At 42.8% G+C, this 16,835-nt stretch overlaps 1 protein-coding gene across 1 annotated transcript; it reads left to right on the top strand.

Moving 5' to 3' along the window:
• The first annotated feature begins 8,190 nt into the window (after positions 1-8,190).
• On the top strand, positions 8,191-9,525 carry nr0b1 (nuclear receptor subfamily 0, group B, member 1). The gene is given in 2 exon segments (NM_001110789.1): positions 8,191-8,950; positions 9,058-9,525. Coding segments are annotated over 2 exon segments (864 nt in total). The 5' UTR covers positions 8,191-8,328; the 3' UTR covers positions 9,300-9,525.
• Positions 9,526-16,835: the final 7,310 nt, after the last annotated feature.

The following is a 16,835-nucleotide window of genomic DNA, read 5'->3' as shown; positions in this document are numbered from 1 at the left end:
GGGGAAGTGGACGGCGGGCACAGAGGACTGTCCTGGACTGGCTTGATCTGGGAGATGTGAAACGACGGGTGGACCTTCAGGGCTTTGGGCAAACGGAGACGGACACAGGTAGGGTTGATGAGCTTGTCTATGACGTAAGGACCGATGAATCGGGGAGCCAGTTTCTTGGAAGATGCCTGAATGGGGATATTGCGAGTAGAGAGCCAAACCCTCTGACCTGGTTGATAGTCGGGTCCCACCACCCTGCGACGGTTGGCGATCCGGCAGTTGCTCTCCTTGGTGCGGAGGAGAGCGGCCTTCGTCTGAGTCCAGACGCGTTGACAACGCTGGAGGTGATGTTGGACGGAAGGCACTGCCAGATCCAACTCCTGGGATGGAAACAGAGGTGGTGAGTACCCTAGGGCGGCCTCAAAAGGAGAGATCCCGGTGGCAGATGAAGGATGAGTGTTATGGGCGTACTCTATCCATACCAGGAAGGTGGACCAGTCCTTTTCATTCTGTGCCGCCAGACAGCGGAGAGCTGCCTCCAGCTCCTGGTTCGCTCTCTCCGCTTGGCCATTTGACTGGGGATGATAACCAGACGAGAGACTGACCGTGGCCCCCAAGGCCGAGCAGAAAGCCTTCCACACTTGTGACGTGAATTGAGGGCCACGGTCGGAGACAATGTCCATAGGGATGCCATGGTGGCGAAAAACGTGTTTGACCATCAGGTCAGCAGTTTCAGTGGCCGTGGGGAGTTGAGGAAGGGGAATGAAGTGAACCATTTTCGAAAAACGATCAATAACAGTGAGGACAGTAGTGTTACCGTGTGACGGGGGGAGACCGGTGACGAAATCAATGGCAAGATGGGACCAGGGTCGATTGGGAGTGGGGAGAGGATGAAGCAGACCTGCCGGAGCTGAGGATGAGGATTTTGATCGGGCGCACGTGGAGCAGGCAGCGACATACTCCCGCACGTCCTTTTCCATGGCAGGCCAATGGAACCTTTTGCGGATGAGGTTCAGAGTCCGGTGAACCCCCCCATGGCAAGCCAAGCGGGAAGTATGCCCCCAGGTGATGACCTCGGACCGGAGATCAGCAGGGACGAACAAGGTACCCCTGGGGACAGGAGGGAGGTCATCATTGTCTCTCAGGGCTTGGAGTACCTTGTTCTCGATGTCCCACGTGAGGGTTCCGATGACGCAGGTGGAAGGAAGGATGGTGGCCGGGGCGCGTTCTGATGGACTGTATTTTCGGGACAGGGCGTCAGGCTTGATATTTCGGGATCCGGGTCTGTAGGTGATCACAAAATTGAAGCGGTCAAAAAAAAGACACCAACGAGCTTGCCTGGAGTTGAGTCGTTTGGCTGAGCGGAGATAGGCCAGGTTCTTGTGGTCTGTCCACACGATGAATGGCTGTTCTGCTCCCTCCAACCAGTGACGCCATTCCTCCAATGCCAGCTTGATGGCAAGTAGTTCCCGGTTGCCGACATCATAGTTTCTTTCTGCTGGTGATAGTTTTCGTGAAAAATAAGCACAAGGTTTTAATTTGTCAGTTGAGGCCTCTTTTTGGGAGAGGACGGCACCCACACCGGTATCAGAAGCGTCCACCTCGACAATGAATTGACGAGATGGGTCAGGTTGGATGAGGATGGGTGCGGATACGAAAAGGTCCTTCAGTTTGTCGAAGGCTTGTTGGGCTTCAGAAGACCAGGCAAAGGGATGAGTAGTGGAAGTAAGGCGTGTGAGAGGAGAAGCGATGCTGCTGTAATTCCTGATAAATCGCCTATAAAAGTTGGCGAAGCCTAAGAACTGCTGAAGTTTTTTCCGTGTGTCTGGAGGTGCCCAGTTGGCGACGGCCTCTATCTTAGAGGGGTCAGGTCGGATGCAACCTGCCTCGATGACGTAGCCGAGAAACTGAACGGTTGGAACATGAAATTCGCATTTCTCGAATTTTACATAGAGTTGGTTTTCCAAAAGCCTCTCAAGCACGAGACGTACGTGATGTTCATGCTGGGCCTGATCATGGGAATAGATGAGAATGTCATCAAGGTAGACGAAAATGAAGCGATTAAGGAAGTCACGGAGAACGTCGTTGACCAACCGCTGGAAGACTGCAGGGGCGTTGGTGAGGCCAAAGGGCATGACCAAATATTCATAGTGCCCTAAGGGGGTTTTAAATGCAGTCTTCCATTCGTCGCCTTCCTTGATACGAACCAGATGGTACGCATTGCGGAGGTCTAATTTCGTGAAGATACGGGCTTGTTGAAGAGAGTCAAAAACAGACGTGATTAAAGGCAAGGAATATTTATCTTTGACGGTGATCTGATTTAGTTTGCGGTAGTCGATGCAGGGCCTGAGTGTCTTATCTTTCTTAGCCACGAAGAAAAAACCAGCCCCCACAGGGGAGGAAGAGGGTCGTATGTGACCTAACGAGAGCGCTTCCTGGATGTACTGTTCCATGGCGCTTCTTTCGGGACCGGACAGGTTGAACAGCCGCCCCTTAGGTAAAGGAGCGCCAGGAAGGAGAGTAATGGCGCAATCGTAAGGTCTATGCGGGGGAAGAGCGCTAGCCTTAGATTTGCTGAAAACTGCTTTTAAGTCGTGATAACAAGATGGAATGGAAACCAGATCTACTGAGGCGGGACTCTCGGTATCTGTGGGGGGAACACGGGGAACAGCGGACAGTAAACAGTTTGCAAGGCAATAAGGACTCCACTGAGTGACAGATCCCTGAGCCCAGTTAAATTGGGGATTATGTAATCTGAGCCAGGTGAACCCTAACACTATGGGGGTATGGGCGGACTGGGTGATGTAAAACTGAACTGATTCCCTATGGTTACCTGACGTGACGAGGAGAATGGGCTTGGTGCGATGGGTAATACGGGACAGGTGTTGTCCCCCGAGGCCCGAGGCTTCAATGGGGTTTTCTAGGGGCTCTGTGGGGATAGACAAGTGGTTAACTACACGAAAGTCAATTAAGCTCTGTTCCGCCCCAGAATCTACGAGGGCCCTGAGTTCATGAACTTGGCGATCGAGGCATAACTTGACAGGTAAATACATGAATTCTTTACCAGAATCTGTGGCAGATAACTCCCCTCGCGGCCTGTCGTCTAGCGAGGGGCTGGGAAGTTTAAACGAACTGGACATCCTGAGACTAGATGGCCTTTAGCCCCGCAGTAAAAACAGGCTCCAGCTTCGCGTCTTTTGCGCCGTTCCTCTTCTGACAGCCTTGAGTGGCCGATCTGCATGGGTTCCTCCATAGTCTTGGAGGGGACAGGACGCTCAGCAGCATACAGGCCTGGATCGATCGGTGGAGCGTGGATGGACTTAGTCGGGGGACGTGGAGCCGGATGACCTCGTTCTTTTTGGCGCTCACGTATCCTAACGTCCGACCGGAGAGCGGCGGACACTAACTCCTCAAAGGATCGTGCTTCCGGTTGAGAACAAAGGTGGTCTTTAATTTGTTCATTCAAGGACTGGTAAAAAACGCCTTTGAGGGCCAGATCGGGCCAGCCAGCTTCAACCGCTAGAATGCGGAAATCGATGACGTGATCGCTAACAGCACGGTTCCGCTGTTTGAGTGCGAGCAGCCGCCGGGTAGCCTCTTCCTGTTTACGAGGTTGGTCGAATATCAGGCGGAATTCGCCGAGGAATCGCTCGTAAGACAGGTGAGAGATGGGATTGGCAGAGAGAAAAGCTTGGGCCCACTGGAGAGCTTTACTTCGTAGAGAATTAATGACAAGGGTGATCTTACTGTGGTCGGACTGGTAGAATCGGGGAGCTTGTTGACATATTAACTGGCACTGCAGCAAAAATCCTCCGCAGGCTTCCACCTCCCCGAAGAAAGGTTCCGGTTGGAGTCGGATGTTTTCGGTTGCGGCCGGCACTCCGGAAGCGGAAGGAACTGGGACGACAGGAGTATGGACTGTGGCAGGCGAAACCTGGGAAAACTGGCTGGTTAGTTCATGTAAGGTCTGGGTCATACCATCTAGGCGATGAAAGAGATCCTGCTGGGCAGCCGCCATTTGCGACAGAGCGTCCGCTTGACGTCCCAGCATAATGCCTTGTTGGGAAACGGCTAATCTGAGTCCTTCTGGGTCAGCTGGGTTGGGATTATGGCCAGTCCGTTCTGTCATGGCTACAGAACACTTTTCGAACCCAGATGCTGGAACCCAGAAGAAACACAGCGGGAGGCGAACGTTGGCGGGTAAGAGTTTTAATACGAGGAGCAGAGAGCAGAACGTGAGCAGGTCCAGATGTCGGTTCCGAACTGAAAGACAGAAGTTAGTGGCGTCACTGGTGGATTTCTCCGTAGGCCGATGTTGACGAAGGTGGAGACACTTGATGAGGCAGAGGCTCGTGGTGGGACCGCAGGAGAGGACAGACTGATGAGAACGGCTGGGAACTGATTCGAGCGACCACTCGTGGTACTGGATTCCTGAGGGTGAGTAGAGAGAGAGACAGGTTTAGTCATAGGCTTGACGTAGCGAAAACGAACAGTAGCTTGACTTGAGGACCAACTATGCACCATCAGGGGCAACGGACTGGCGAAGACTGATGATCCTGTGGCTCCTTATGAAGGCGGATGAGGTGATGAGGTAAGTGGTCGCAGGTGTTGAGAATCAGCAGCCAAGCGGAGAGGAGAGGGGGAGGAGGCCGACAGAGGCACCATGTCATTCTGGTCTGTATCGTGACGTAATAAAGCCTGAAAACCTTCATAGAAACTTGCATATATGCATACACGCTGAAGCCCAAAACCCTCACCATGACCGGGGGAAGCCAAGCACTTTAATGTGGCTAAGATGCTTTATTCACATGGCAGTTTGCACTGCAGCTGCAGCTCCACTGTCTTATACGTGGAAATAAACACAGATTTCATCGCTCATCGCCACGACGTTGGCTGTTTTTTAGAGCGTTGTACACATCATTCTGATCCATCAGGTCGCTAAACAAGAATCTTTTGCTTTGAAGTTCTTCAGAACATTGGCCCGCATTGCCGACACCATTTTGCCCGAAGCTCCGTGCACTGCTTTACTTGTTCTTATTTGTGCCCACGCACTTATGTGTGTTTAACCCTTGTGCTATCTTACACCTTACACCAATGAAGATCACAAATCATTGAAGAAAAAAGGTTCAACACAATGTCTAGTGGGTCTAGATGACCCAACTCCCAACGTTAAAGTGCCTAGGATAGCACAAGGGTTACATGGATTTCCCATTGGAAGGGGTTGCTTGAACGTATGTTGCCGAGGGGGGTGTGCACGTAACTCCAGTAGACGGCACTTAATGGATTACCTGTTTGGATCAAAACTAATTTGTGGCCCTTTGTTTTATTTTATTTGGCTGATGTTTATTGAAAGATGCAGCAATGCAATCTATAGTAGAGAATAGAACAGAATAGCATAGAATAGAATAGAATGCCTTTATTGTCACTATTTACATGTACTATGAGCTGTCACCATAATCAGAGTAAAAAAATGAAACATAATATAAACATGTATGTTGTGCGCTCATAGTATATTGAATATGGCAAATGGAAAATGGTGTATACTTAAAAAGCACTTTTTTCTACCTTCCTCGAAGCCCCGACGTGCTTTACTTTCACAATCCAAGTCACCCATTCACACGCCAATAAAAAAAGGAATAAAAGCTATTATTATCATTAAGAAGGTAAAAGAAACATATTGAAGTAAGAAAATACATAAAGAAAGAAATATATATGTATACATATACATACTAGGAAGGCAACGATTCACTTTCCCTAACTTCAACTTTTGAGTTACAGCTTTGTTTGGGTTTGATATTAAACAAAACAAATAAAAACTAAAACATAGAAAAAAAACAGTTTTAAATTTGCTAATAAGCAAATAACAATGAAAAACTCAGTTTGTTTATAGTAAGCCTGGTGTAATGTAATGAAACAATATTAAATGTAATAAATTCAGCACTGCAGGTTTGACGCTTACAGGGTAAAAATGTGCAAAGGTGCTGGATGCAACAATTCACTTTCCCCACAGTGGTGTCACATACACTTTTGCTTTAAAACAAGAATTGTGGCATTCCTATCCATTGGTCAACAAAATTGCATTACTAAAAAGTAAGTTTGAACAGTATTTTCAACAACAAAATATTTAAAATGCAGTTTAATATTTGTCATAAATGTAAACAGATGCAGCATGTTTTAGTGAGAACTGGCCAAAACATTACAGAATGTTGAAGGTTTTAAAAAAAATGCTAGTGTATTGAAGATAATCTCAGGACAATTTAATCCAATTTATTTGTGAAAAAAAACAAAAAAACAAAAAAAAACAAGACAAACAATCTTTGTATAACCCTGCCAATGAAAAGGTTTTATTGCAAAAACTAATCTCCCATTAAATTACAAAGCAGAATTACATTTGAACAGAAACTGCTGCTGCTGATGGTGGAAATGAATCATTCGGACAAATGAATAAACACTAAAGTTAATATAATAGAGGGTAGCTGGAAAGCAGAGTCCAGAGTCGTAATTTCCTGGAACAATTTGTACTTTAACATTTCTACACAGGTTAATGAGCTGAGCAAAAGAGCACATTAACCAAAGGAAGGCTGAGACAAAAATGTACAAAACAGGCCGTGAAACTTTAAAACCTCAAAAACATCACATCTTGATAATAATTTTAGTGAATCAATTGAAGAAATTTACGTTTTCTTTAGTGGAAATAAGTTTTTTCTTTCTGACTACATTATTGGGATTGAACCTGATTTTCCCCCCAAAATAGAAAAGAATCTTCCTTCAAAAACAGTTTATCGACTTCAACCTTTAATAAAAACATAAAAACATCGATGTGGTCACCTGAGCTCACAAAAGTTTTACTTGACCCATTCCAACATGGTATTTGGCTGCACACTGTGAACCTGGAGGCAGCGGGAAATTATTTAAGACAGACTGTGTTTAGCTCGCCAAGAGGAATTTCTGAGAACAGAGTTGATTAAATACATCTTGCACAAATCTAAAAGATAAACAGAGCAGAAAAGTGAGGACCCAGAAAGAAAAAGACAAAAAGCAACACAGAGAGCCGTCTTTCCGACTCTTTGCTTTTGCTACAAGACATAATGTAATGTCTCCTTGAAACTGAGGGATTTTTATAACCTGTGCTGCACTGGCTTTGAGCGGGAGAACAGACGGGCTGAGTGAAGGCTGTTTATCCTGTGGTGTCCTTGATATAAACATGTGAAAAATCTTTTTTTTTCTCTCTGCGCTAAATCAATACAAAGACATTTGGCCTCTCAACAATGTTACAGCACTACAGCAAAAGTTTTTCATCTTCTATTCAGAAAGGTGTCCTTCAAAGCAATAGAGGAAGGACTCTGGGGTCCTACTCACTCCTGCCTCATGTACATTCAAAGGTAAAGACAGCATTCTATGAAAGCCTCAGATCTGTGTATAAATCAGACATTGTACATTTGCACTACCTTCAGACACTTTGGCCCATTCTTTCTCCTCTATAATAGGTCCTGATGTTTTTGGACCTCCCCTTCCCTTTCCTGTCTTGGCGTCTGGTAGCAGCCATCCCTAACCTCTGAACCCTCTTAGGAGCAATTAAGATAAACCTCTAATTCGTCTGGTTGATCCTAACCTGTCCTTCTCATCCTCACTGACCTTCACTCCCCCCTCCCCTCCTATATCCTTCAGCATCCTGCCTCTGTGACACCGGCAACGGGGGGGAGCACTGAGTCATGACATCATAATTCACCAGCTCAAGTTTTCACGGTTAAATCAATATCAGTGTGCCCCATTCAAGGATGGAGGCTGGCCTTCATCGCTGAACACTTCCTCTTTATTTTTTCCACAGAAAAATCTGATTAATGGTGCCCTTAATGATTGAGCTTTCAGCTCCACATCTGCTCGGGAGTTTCAAGCTGACTGGAGACTGAACTTCTCTCTTGTATTTTTTATTTTTTGCGCCTTTTCTTTCAGTGCGTAAAACGCTCCTTGTTTGACAGAACAGGTCAGTGGATTTCTGTTCTTTTTGTGTGATTCAGCCAACAGGCTGAGGCGTTCAGGTCACAGAGTTTCATTTGATTTCTTTTATGGGTGAACTGTGGAGATAAAAGTTTCACAAGAGGAAACCGACTGGAAAGACGGGAGGTGGAGAGAGGGAGGAGGCGCGTGAGGTTTGGGAGGCGGTGAGTCTGAATGAGGTCTGAACGAGCGGGCACAGACAGCAGCTGATATAAACGGGTTGCCCTTCACTCAGGGGCTATCGGGGGTTACGACAACAGCGCTACCTCTGCCACCGAGCCGCGCTTCAAAGAGACAGCGGTGCGCGCAGCGGCGGCGGCGCATGTAGAGCGGCGGGCGGTCATGGCCACGCTGGAGAGCTGCCGCTGCCGGGGCGCCAGCGGCCAGACCAACAGCAGCATCCTCTACAGCATTCTGAAGAACGAGAGCGCGGATGAGCAGCAGCCGCGCTCCCACCAGCACGCGCTGCAGCACCTGCTGCAGAAGACCCCCTCCTCCTGCGCGCCGACCCCGCTGCTCGACCCGCAACAGCAAGCGTGCTCCTGCGGCTCCACGCGGCGCCGCGGCGTCCTGCGCTCCCCGCAGGTGACCTGTAAAGCCGCGTCTGCCGTGCTGGTGAAGACGCTGCGCTTCGTCAAAAACGTGCCGTGTTTCCGCGAGCTGCCGGAGGACGACCAGCTGCTGCTCATCCGGAGCGGCTGGGCGTCTCTGCTCGTGCTGGGACTCGCGCAGGACCGCGTGGACTTTGACACGACGGAGACAGTGGAGCCCAGCATGCTGCAGCGCATCCTCACCGGTCTGCCGCACCGGCAGAGCGAGCCTCAGCCCGGCCACAGCAGGACGGCGGCCGGGGTCTCTGTGGTGGACATCGAAGCTATCAAAGCGTTCCTGAAGAAATGTTGGAGCGTGGACATCAGTACAAAGGAGTACGCGTACCTGAAGGGAGCAGTGCTTTTCAACCCAGGTGGGTCAGGCAGTTTGGATAAAGAAAGAAACTTGTTTTGCGCATGTTTCAAAGAAGGCAAACATTTACGCAGATTTGTGCCTAAACGTATATGTCTTCTCCATCAGATCTCCAGGGTTTGAGGTGTCAGCACTACATCCAGTCGCTGCGTCGAGAGGCGCACGAGGCTTTGAACGAGCACGTCAGGCTGGTCCAGCGGGAGGACACGACGCGCTTCGCCAAGCTGCTGATCGCTCTGTCCATGCTGAGGACCATCAGCCCGCCGGTGGTCGCCCAGCTATTCTTTAGACCCGTGATAGGGACGGTGAACATCGAGGAGGTACTCATGGAGATGTTCTACGGAAAGTAGACTTTCTGGACTTCAACTTGCATGTCCAGCAAAAGTCCAAAGGACAAGATGAACAGGAATGAGTTTAAGAAGGTGGACTTTTTTTGGGTTTGTTTTTATATAGACAAGTGTGCGTGCGAGAATGAAAAGATGTGTGATGGAGACCAGAGGTGGTATAACAGAGGAAACAAAGAGCAGCTGATGGAACTAATAAATTATTTGTTTTTATATAAACTATTTTTCTAAACATGACTGCATGTGTGTGATATCTGCTTTTCCCCCTTCCTACTGACACACTTCACGGGAAAGTGTGCCAAAGACAATCTAACCGAACAGCACTGATAACTAGCGTTTACTATGAAAATCCACACTTATCATTTTCATATCAGCCACACACGTAAATGATAGAAAACATCTGACGCTCCGGAAGGCTGGTAAGTTTGCTCCCGAAGTACCACATTTGACCACAAGAGGGCGCCGACAGCATTTGTGCCTTTGCAGCTTCAGCCTCATCAACACAGACAGACGTGGAAATGAGTCAAAGTACACAGTCCTGTGACATAAAAAGCCACACTGTATTTCATTTTTGAAAAGCTTTAGGTACGATGTAAAATAATATGAACTTCACAGAGTGAGGTGAATGCTAGCTTTTGAGAGTGGCACTGCCTGTTATTTTACATAAAACAGATCAAAATATTCAATAACGGGATAAGGTAAATTTACATTTCTGTTTTAGCCCTCTGAAATGGTCAGACTTGACTGGAGAAGTGAGAAAAAAAGGCTATGCATTCAGATTATTTTCACTGTTTCATAAAGAAAAGTTCATTTAAAATGTAAACCTTTGCCATCATCAGTTTAATATGTTTTTCCTCTATGCAATAATCCAAACATGTTTATTTTCTTTTTAAAGTTTTCCCATAAACCATGAGTCTTTGGTGTATAGTGTTTATTTTATTTTACTATAATATAAATGACAAGGCACCAAAGTGATGAGGTTATGCTGAACTAGGTAAATATTAGGTTTGACAGATTACTTAATTTTCTTTTTTGAAGTCAGCGTTCTATTTTTCAGTGTTCTTGAGTATCTGATCCTCGCTAGGTTTGAATAGTTCATCACCGTTATAGGGTCAGATTTAGAACCACTGACTCTGACTCCTATAGAATATCCTGCAGATTAATGTGTTGCACGGAATATTAAAAGGTGGTGTAAGAAAACACAGTTAAGTTAAGTGGTTTGGTGGGAAAATCTAAAATGAACTGATATCACAAATAAAACACCCCACAGCAAAAATGTTAATGGTGAATCCTGGATTATTTCTGTATTATTTTTATTTTTTGAATTATAAATTAGATTATTCCTGTTTTAACCCTTGTGCTATCTTAGATGACCTCACTCTTACATTGACATGTTATTCCTACCATGACAAAGGTGGATAAAGGTGGAAAGATTTCATGTAATCCATGGACACCAGTGAAGATCACAAATCATTGAAGAAAAAAGGTCCAGAGCACTGTCTAGTGGGTCTAGATGACCCAACTCCCAACGTTAAAGTGCCTAGGATAGCACTCTTTTCTCATTTTTTTTGCAAACTCAAAGTGATAATAAACACAAGAGTTTAAGATAAACATATAAAACAAAACAGTGTGCTTGAAAAAGAGTGGTTAGAAGAAAAATCTTGAATGATCCCACCCCTTTTTACACACCTTATATTTTGCATATTTCTACTGTATTTAAAGTTTTTTTTCCCTGAAAACATTCACCTTACCCTTGTTAAACACCTATGCAGAAGTGAAATTTGCTTATTTGTATTATTTTTTATAGCCTTTTCATTCTTAACTTAAAGTTAAATTAATGAAAGCGGAGCCAAGCTGCGAGTAATTCTCAAAGATTTGATAAATGGAGCTCCTCAGCGCATAAAATAACACGTTCATATTTTTGGGTAAAATTGATATAGTTTGTGGATCTTGTGGAAAGAAATGAGAAAAATCACTTGTAGTGGTGGTGCACTGTGTGTTTATTGTGCAAAAAGAAAATTCTTCATAACAACTTAGACTTAAAAATAAAAGCAAAACAGAAAAAAACGTCCTGTGGTGGAAATGAAGATGACTGTCAGAAGTCAGAGCTCTGTCTCCCCCTCTGTGCACTGGTGGGAGCAGTCTCCAGAATGAACTTCATCTCCCAGCAACCCCCTGCACACAAATTCTGGATGCCGATCACATGACTCATTCATTCATCAATCAATCACAGTATACTTAAGCACTGCACTGAGCTTAGCTCAGTGATAAGTATTGCTTGTGCCTTACTGAGCGTTATATTTGGACCTGATCTTCTGTTTCCTGACCTTGTTTGCCCTCCGCCTACCCCGAACACCCTGTCTGTCCTCTGTTATTGACCCCTCCCTGCCTGACCCTGACTTAACTTTGTGTACTTTTATCTTTGCTTTTAAACCTGCTGCCTTTGGATCCAGCCGTCTGCCTGTTCCTGTGAAAATGACTAACGACAGAAAAAATACCCAGGAACACACCTGCCGTCATATAGCTGGCGTTTGGAGCTTGCATTGTGTGGGTTTGTCTTATGGTATAATTGTTGCGCATCTTATTGCTGAATGAATTAAATTCATTTATTTACGTATTTGGAAATCAAATCATGCTGTTAAGAACACATGGAGTTGAAATGTGACATCCTAATCTCTGGGTTTACATGCACTAAAAGGGCCAAGCCTTAAACCATGCAAAATCATTTTTATTTTATGTTAAATATATTATAATGTCCATTCCTCGAGAAGAAACAACCCCAGAGTGGTATTTTGATCAATTCAAACATTTCTGAGCATTCCTCTAAAAACCTGCACTCTGAGCACCAGCCGCTCCCAATCCACGAAGACGAGAGGATTCTCACATTATGGCGTAAATAAGTGGAGAACAGCCCCTTCCAGGAAGAGTCTGCGCTGCCAGCACCGCCCCCAGGCTAACACACACACACACACTTTCTCCATGGATAGTGGATGGAAGGTGGTGATCGACAAAAACTCTTTCCCTTTATATGCACTATATGCACATCCACCATCCACGTAGAGGCAGACTCTAGGCTGACGTCATAAAATAGGCGGCACACACAAGAAGTGGATGGTGGTGCCTCGGAGATCCAGGTTTCTCACTGAAAAGGAACTGGAAAAAAATAACTCATATTTCATGAAAAAATTGTTCTGTAGTGGGTCGAAGATATCACATATATGGATATAGTTTACAATAAAAGGGTCAAGAACAGCATGCTATAGGCTCTTTAAGAAACCAGATAATAATTCACTACATGTCTACTGTGTGTAAATTTAATCCTCATCCAAAAAGACTCTTACATTAAAAAACAGCTGATACTCAAAGTAACTTAAAAAAAGAAGTGGATAAAACAGGAGATGATTCAAATGTAATGAAACCTGTTGTTTTTGTGTGTGCCTGTTAACGTGTCACGTTTCTCCAGCAACAAAAACCTTAATCGACATTGAACACCCAGTAAAGAGACAAAAGCTTAAAAAACGTAAATGTTTAAAAATGGAATCAGCAATAGAAAGGACAAAATTTCAAAATAAAATACTCTAAACTAAGTTCATAAATAATTTTGTGAATCTTTATACAAAGGGGTGATTTTAGTAAACAAAGAAATCCTTTCCTCTTTAATCATTAAGGAAAAAAAAACATTTTACTGTAATTTCCAGGTTCTTGCAAACTATGACGCTTGTTATTTTTGCACAAGTTCTTATTATGGCACAATGAATAGAAACAATTGTATTAATTTTCCAGTGCAAAAGATGACCTGCAAATAATCAGTACCAAAAATAAACTTGACATTTAAAGACTGTTTATCTGAGATATCTGATTTCTTTTACAAATCTTAAGATTTCTTTTTTAAAAACTTACAAATATATAAAAATACTATGTTGGATTGACGTGTATTTAATGAGATATTTGCTTAAAGGAAGTTTCCTTCCCATGTTAATCTGCTACCTAAAGCTTAAATTCTCATTTCAAGAGGATTTAAGCCTCAAATGTGAAAAAGCATAAAAGTAAATGTCGAAGTACTTCTGGACTGAATTCAGTGCATATTTGCCGCAGGGGGGTATTCCAGAAAGCAGGTTATGTGAGTTACCACGGTAAGTTTGAGGCTAAGGAAGCGTATAACCTCAGCTTTTGGTTCCAAAAAGGGAGGTTTGTTTCAGGGTGTGTCTAGTTGCCATAGCAACTCGTGGCCTGAACTTAACCTGGTCTTGAGCAGGTTTAGTTGAAGGTTAGATGTTTCAGAGAGGTGAAGCAGCATGGCGTGTTCATTTGAAGATGATTAAGTGGATGAAGAAGCTCAGATAATACTTTTTCCACCGGGAGAGGGTGATAAGACCACGTGTGGATGTTGGAAAGACAATTTTTTTTTACATTGATCAACTTAATCATTTACTTCAGTTAAGATAAATCATTTTTTTTGAGTTCAGACAACTTAAAATTAACACGTAGTTATCAGACAGTTCTTTTACTTTCATTCAAATTAATTCAATTAAGTTCCCTTTGCCAGTCTGGACGGATTTGGGTTTAAGTGTGGGTTTTTGACCAAATGTGTTTAGTTGTTTTACTGTGTTTTGCCGAGTTCTTTTGTCCAACTATGTTTAATTATTTCTGCACCATGAGTGAGAGGGAGGGAGAGGATGAAGAGTTTCTTTAGCACCACTTGTGCTTTATAAATTAATTAGCACTGATGTTAAAGTCAGAGTCATGTTAAAAAAAAATCAATGTTGCATGTTGCTGATTCACATTGTATCATTCATTTTAATGCTATAAAAATGGGAATATCTGCGACCTCAAACGTAGACATATGAGAGTTCAAGAATTACAATAAATTAAGATGGAAAAACATTCAATTGAATTGGAGTAATATGACATTTAGTTTGATAAATAGGTAAATTTGAGTTGTATAAACAATTATTGAGTTGGATAGACATAAGAAATTAGGTTGAATAAATTTAACTCAATTACTTGGTACCAATTGAAGTAATTCATTTAAGTTGGATAAGTTATACCGGTGTATATACGGTATATGCATCACAATGAAACTAGGAATGAGATAGAAACTCGCGCGTTTACTTTGTCTATTACTTTTTTCCAAGCAGAAACTTTTTCTTTTGCTGATGCAGCCATATTACATTTTTGATGGACAGATAATCTTCACACGCCGTCATTAAAATTTCCGACTTGGTCTCAAAAGCATAGCACTTTCTTTTATCTCTCCACGTGTTTCCATGGTGACTCTGGAAATCGGCTATCCATTGAGAATGTCTTTATGTACTTGCCGTGCATGTTTATTTACCCAGGGTTACCAAGTCGAGCGTAATTATGCCAATTCATATCCGGCGTTTTGGAACCGACATACCCAGAGTAAGCAAGTCCAGGCAGATTTCAGCCGGAGTTCAGGGTTACAGTCAGGGTAGTGTAAACGTGCCTTTTGGAATACCCCACTGCTGGCAACTGACACAAAACAAAACTTTTCTAGATTTTTTTAGGACCAAAATGTTGATGTTTAAGCAAAAGAATTTTTTTTTTTTTTTACCAGTTAAAAAACATGTTTCATTATTTTAAGAAAATTAGTCTTAGTGTTGCATATCTGCCGAACATGTGCAGTAACTTAAGTAGAAACCTAAACAAAACAAAAGGAGATTTTTTAAAACAGTCTAAGTCATAAATCTGGTGTAGAAATATGTTTTAAATAAACACTTCACAATGTACATGCATTGAGAAAAATAATAATAATAATGTTTCTATGCTTGTGTTGAGACAATCATTTCCGGACGTCAAATATACAATATTGGTGTGTCTCTTCAAGGGGTCGGCAACCTTTTACTGCTATTGGAGCCTTTTGACCGTTTCTCAACCCAGCAAGAACCGCAAAGTCCTACAGTTTGGAAAAATACCCCATTTCATTTTTGTTGCTATTAAACCATAAAATGCAGCTTTCAAATAATTTCCAGCAATTTCTTTTATAAATAAAAACTGTCTTCTTTTGCTTTTGACAATAGCACATTCAATTTCCTTTCAAAATAAAATACATCCTGTCAAATAGGTTTTCCTGCTCCAGCATTACAATTATAGTTCAAACATAAACTTAAGACTATTTTGCATCTGAACAACAACTAGACACTGTAGTGCACTATAGGATAAGAATATGTAAAGAGAAAAAACTGTAATTTCGATGTCTCCAAATTAAAATCTTCTGCAAGCAAAGTTTGTTGTTTTCAAAGGAAAAAGTTCAAAATTTGGTGTAAAAATCTGTGCATGGATAAAAAGCATCATGAACTGAGTTGTAATATTGTCACTTCCTTCCTTCTTTTCCTAGAATTTTCCCCTTTTATTCGGTTTTAAATGTCACTTCACTTCTCAAAGCATCTCTCCCACAGATCCCACAGACTTAAAATACCTATTGATCCCTTGATGTTTTATTACATACACTTTTATAAGAATGTACATTTACTTTTTAAAATATATTGGCATAATGTATGTAAAATGTGAACGAACAAGCTCGGGTCTATGTAATAAAAGTGTTTTATGAGTCCCATGTTTTATTGCTGCAGATACTAATCACATGATAATTTTTGACAAGATCTAACATGACACACTTTTGTTTTTCACCAGCAGATGGCAATGTTCGACAACATTTCTTCTCCAATGAGTGCTACCGTGGAAACATAACACAATTGAATTTTAAATTAAAAAAAAAAGTTTTCAATCAGCATCCTGTTTTGTTTGTTTGTTTTTTGGTATGCAAAATTAGTAGTTGCTGGTTTAGGAGGTGGCGGCCTGATTAGTTAGATAGTTAGTTGTAATACCTGTCAGTACTTCCTTTTTTTTTTTTTCTGTTACACCAGTTCTCTAAACTTTCACCTTTACTCCCCATCCCCATCATCTTTAAAAAAAAAGGTGCTGCTTAGTTTATGGTTTTTTTTTAAATCAATTCTCTCCTTTTTGTCCCTAAATCTTGTACCGTATGTACCTGCATCTACAGTATGTATCTACCTTCACAATGTTTGTCTATAATTTTGTTTCTAATGTCCTGGGACAATTCTCTCCTTGGCTTTCTGTTGTCCATGTTCAGTGTGGTACACACCTTTTCATCAAACAGCAACGTAACTATTTGTCTCCCTTTAAATAGGCAGACTGACTGATTATGGGTTTGAAAACAGCTGTGATGTCAATTAAAGGACATACCTGGGTTCATCATGACCCCCTGGACAATTAGTTCTCAGTCTTTTATGTAGGTACCATCATTTTTGTCCAGCCTTATTTCATTAGTTTGTTTTTTAAAATAATTCTGTTAATCAACAACTCAAAAGTAATGGCTAATTTTGATTATTCAATTTTCAAAACATTTTAATTTATCGTTACTTTTGAACGTTTCAAGTCATTTTTAGTGAGCATTGCGGACTTTCTTTCTTTAACTGAGGGGTACCATAAATTTTGTCCACCACTGTATGTATCTGCACAACACCGTCATGGTTTAGGAAATAAGACATGATGTCAGTT

The sequence above is a fragment of the Oryzias latipes genome, chromosome 21, assembly GCF_053564925.1.
Source record: "Oryzias latipes strain Hd-rR chromosome 21, Olatipes_Hd-rR_3.1".
In the NCBI taxonomy this organism is placed as follows: Eukaryota; Metazoa; Chordata; class Actinopteri; order Beloniformes; family Adrianichthyidae; genus Oryzias; species Oryzias latipes.
Note: the sequence above shows the minus strand (reverse complement) of the source record. Positions and strands in the feature narration are given on the sequence as shown.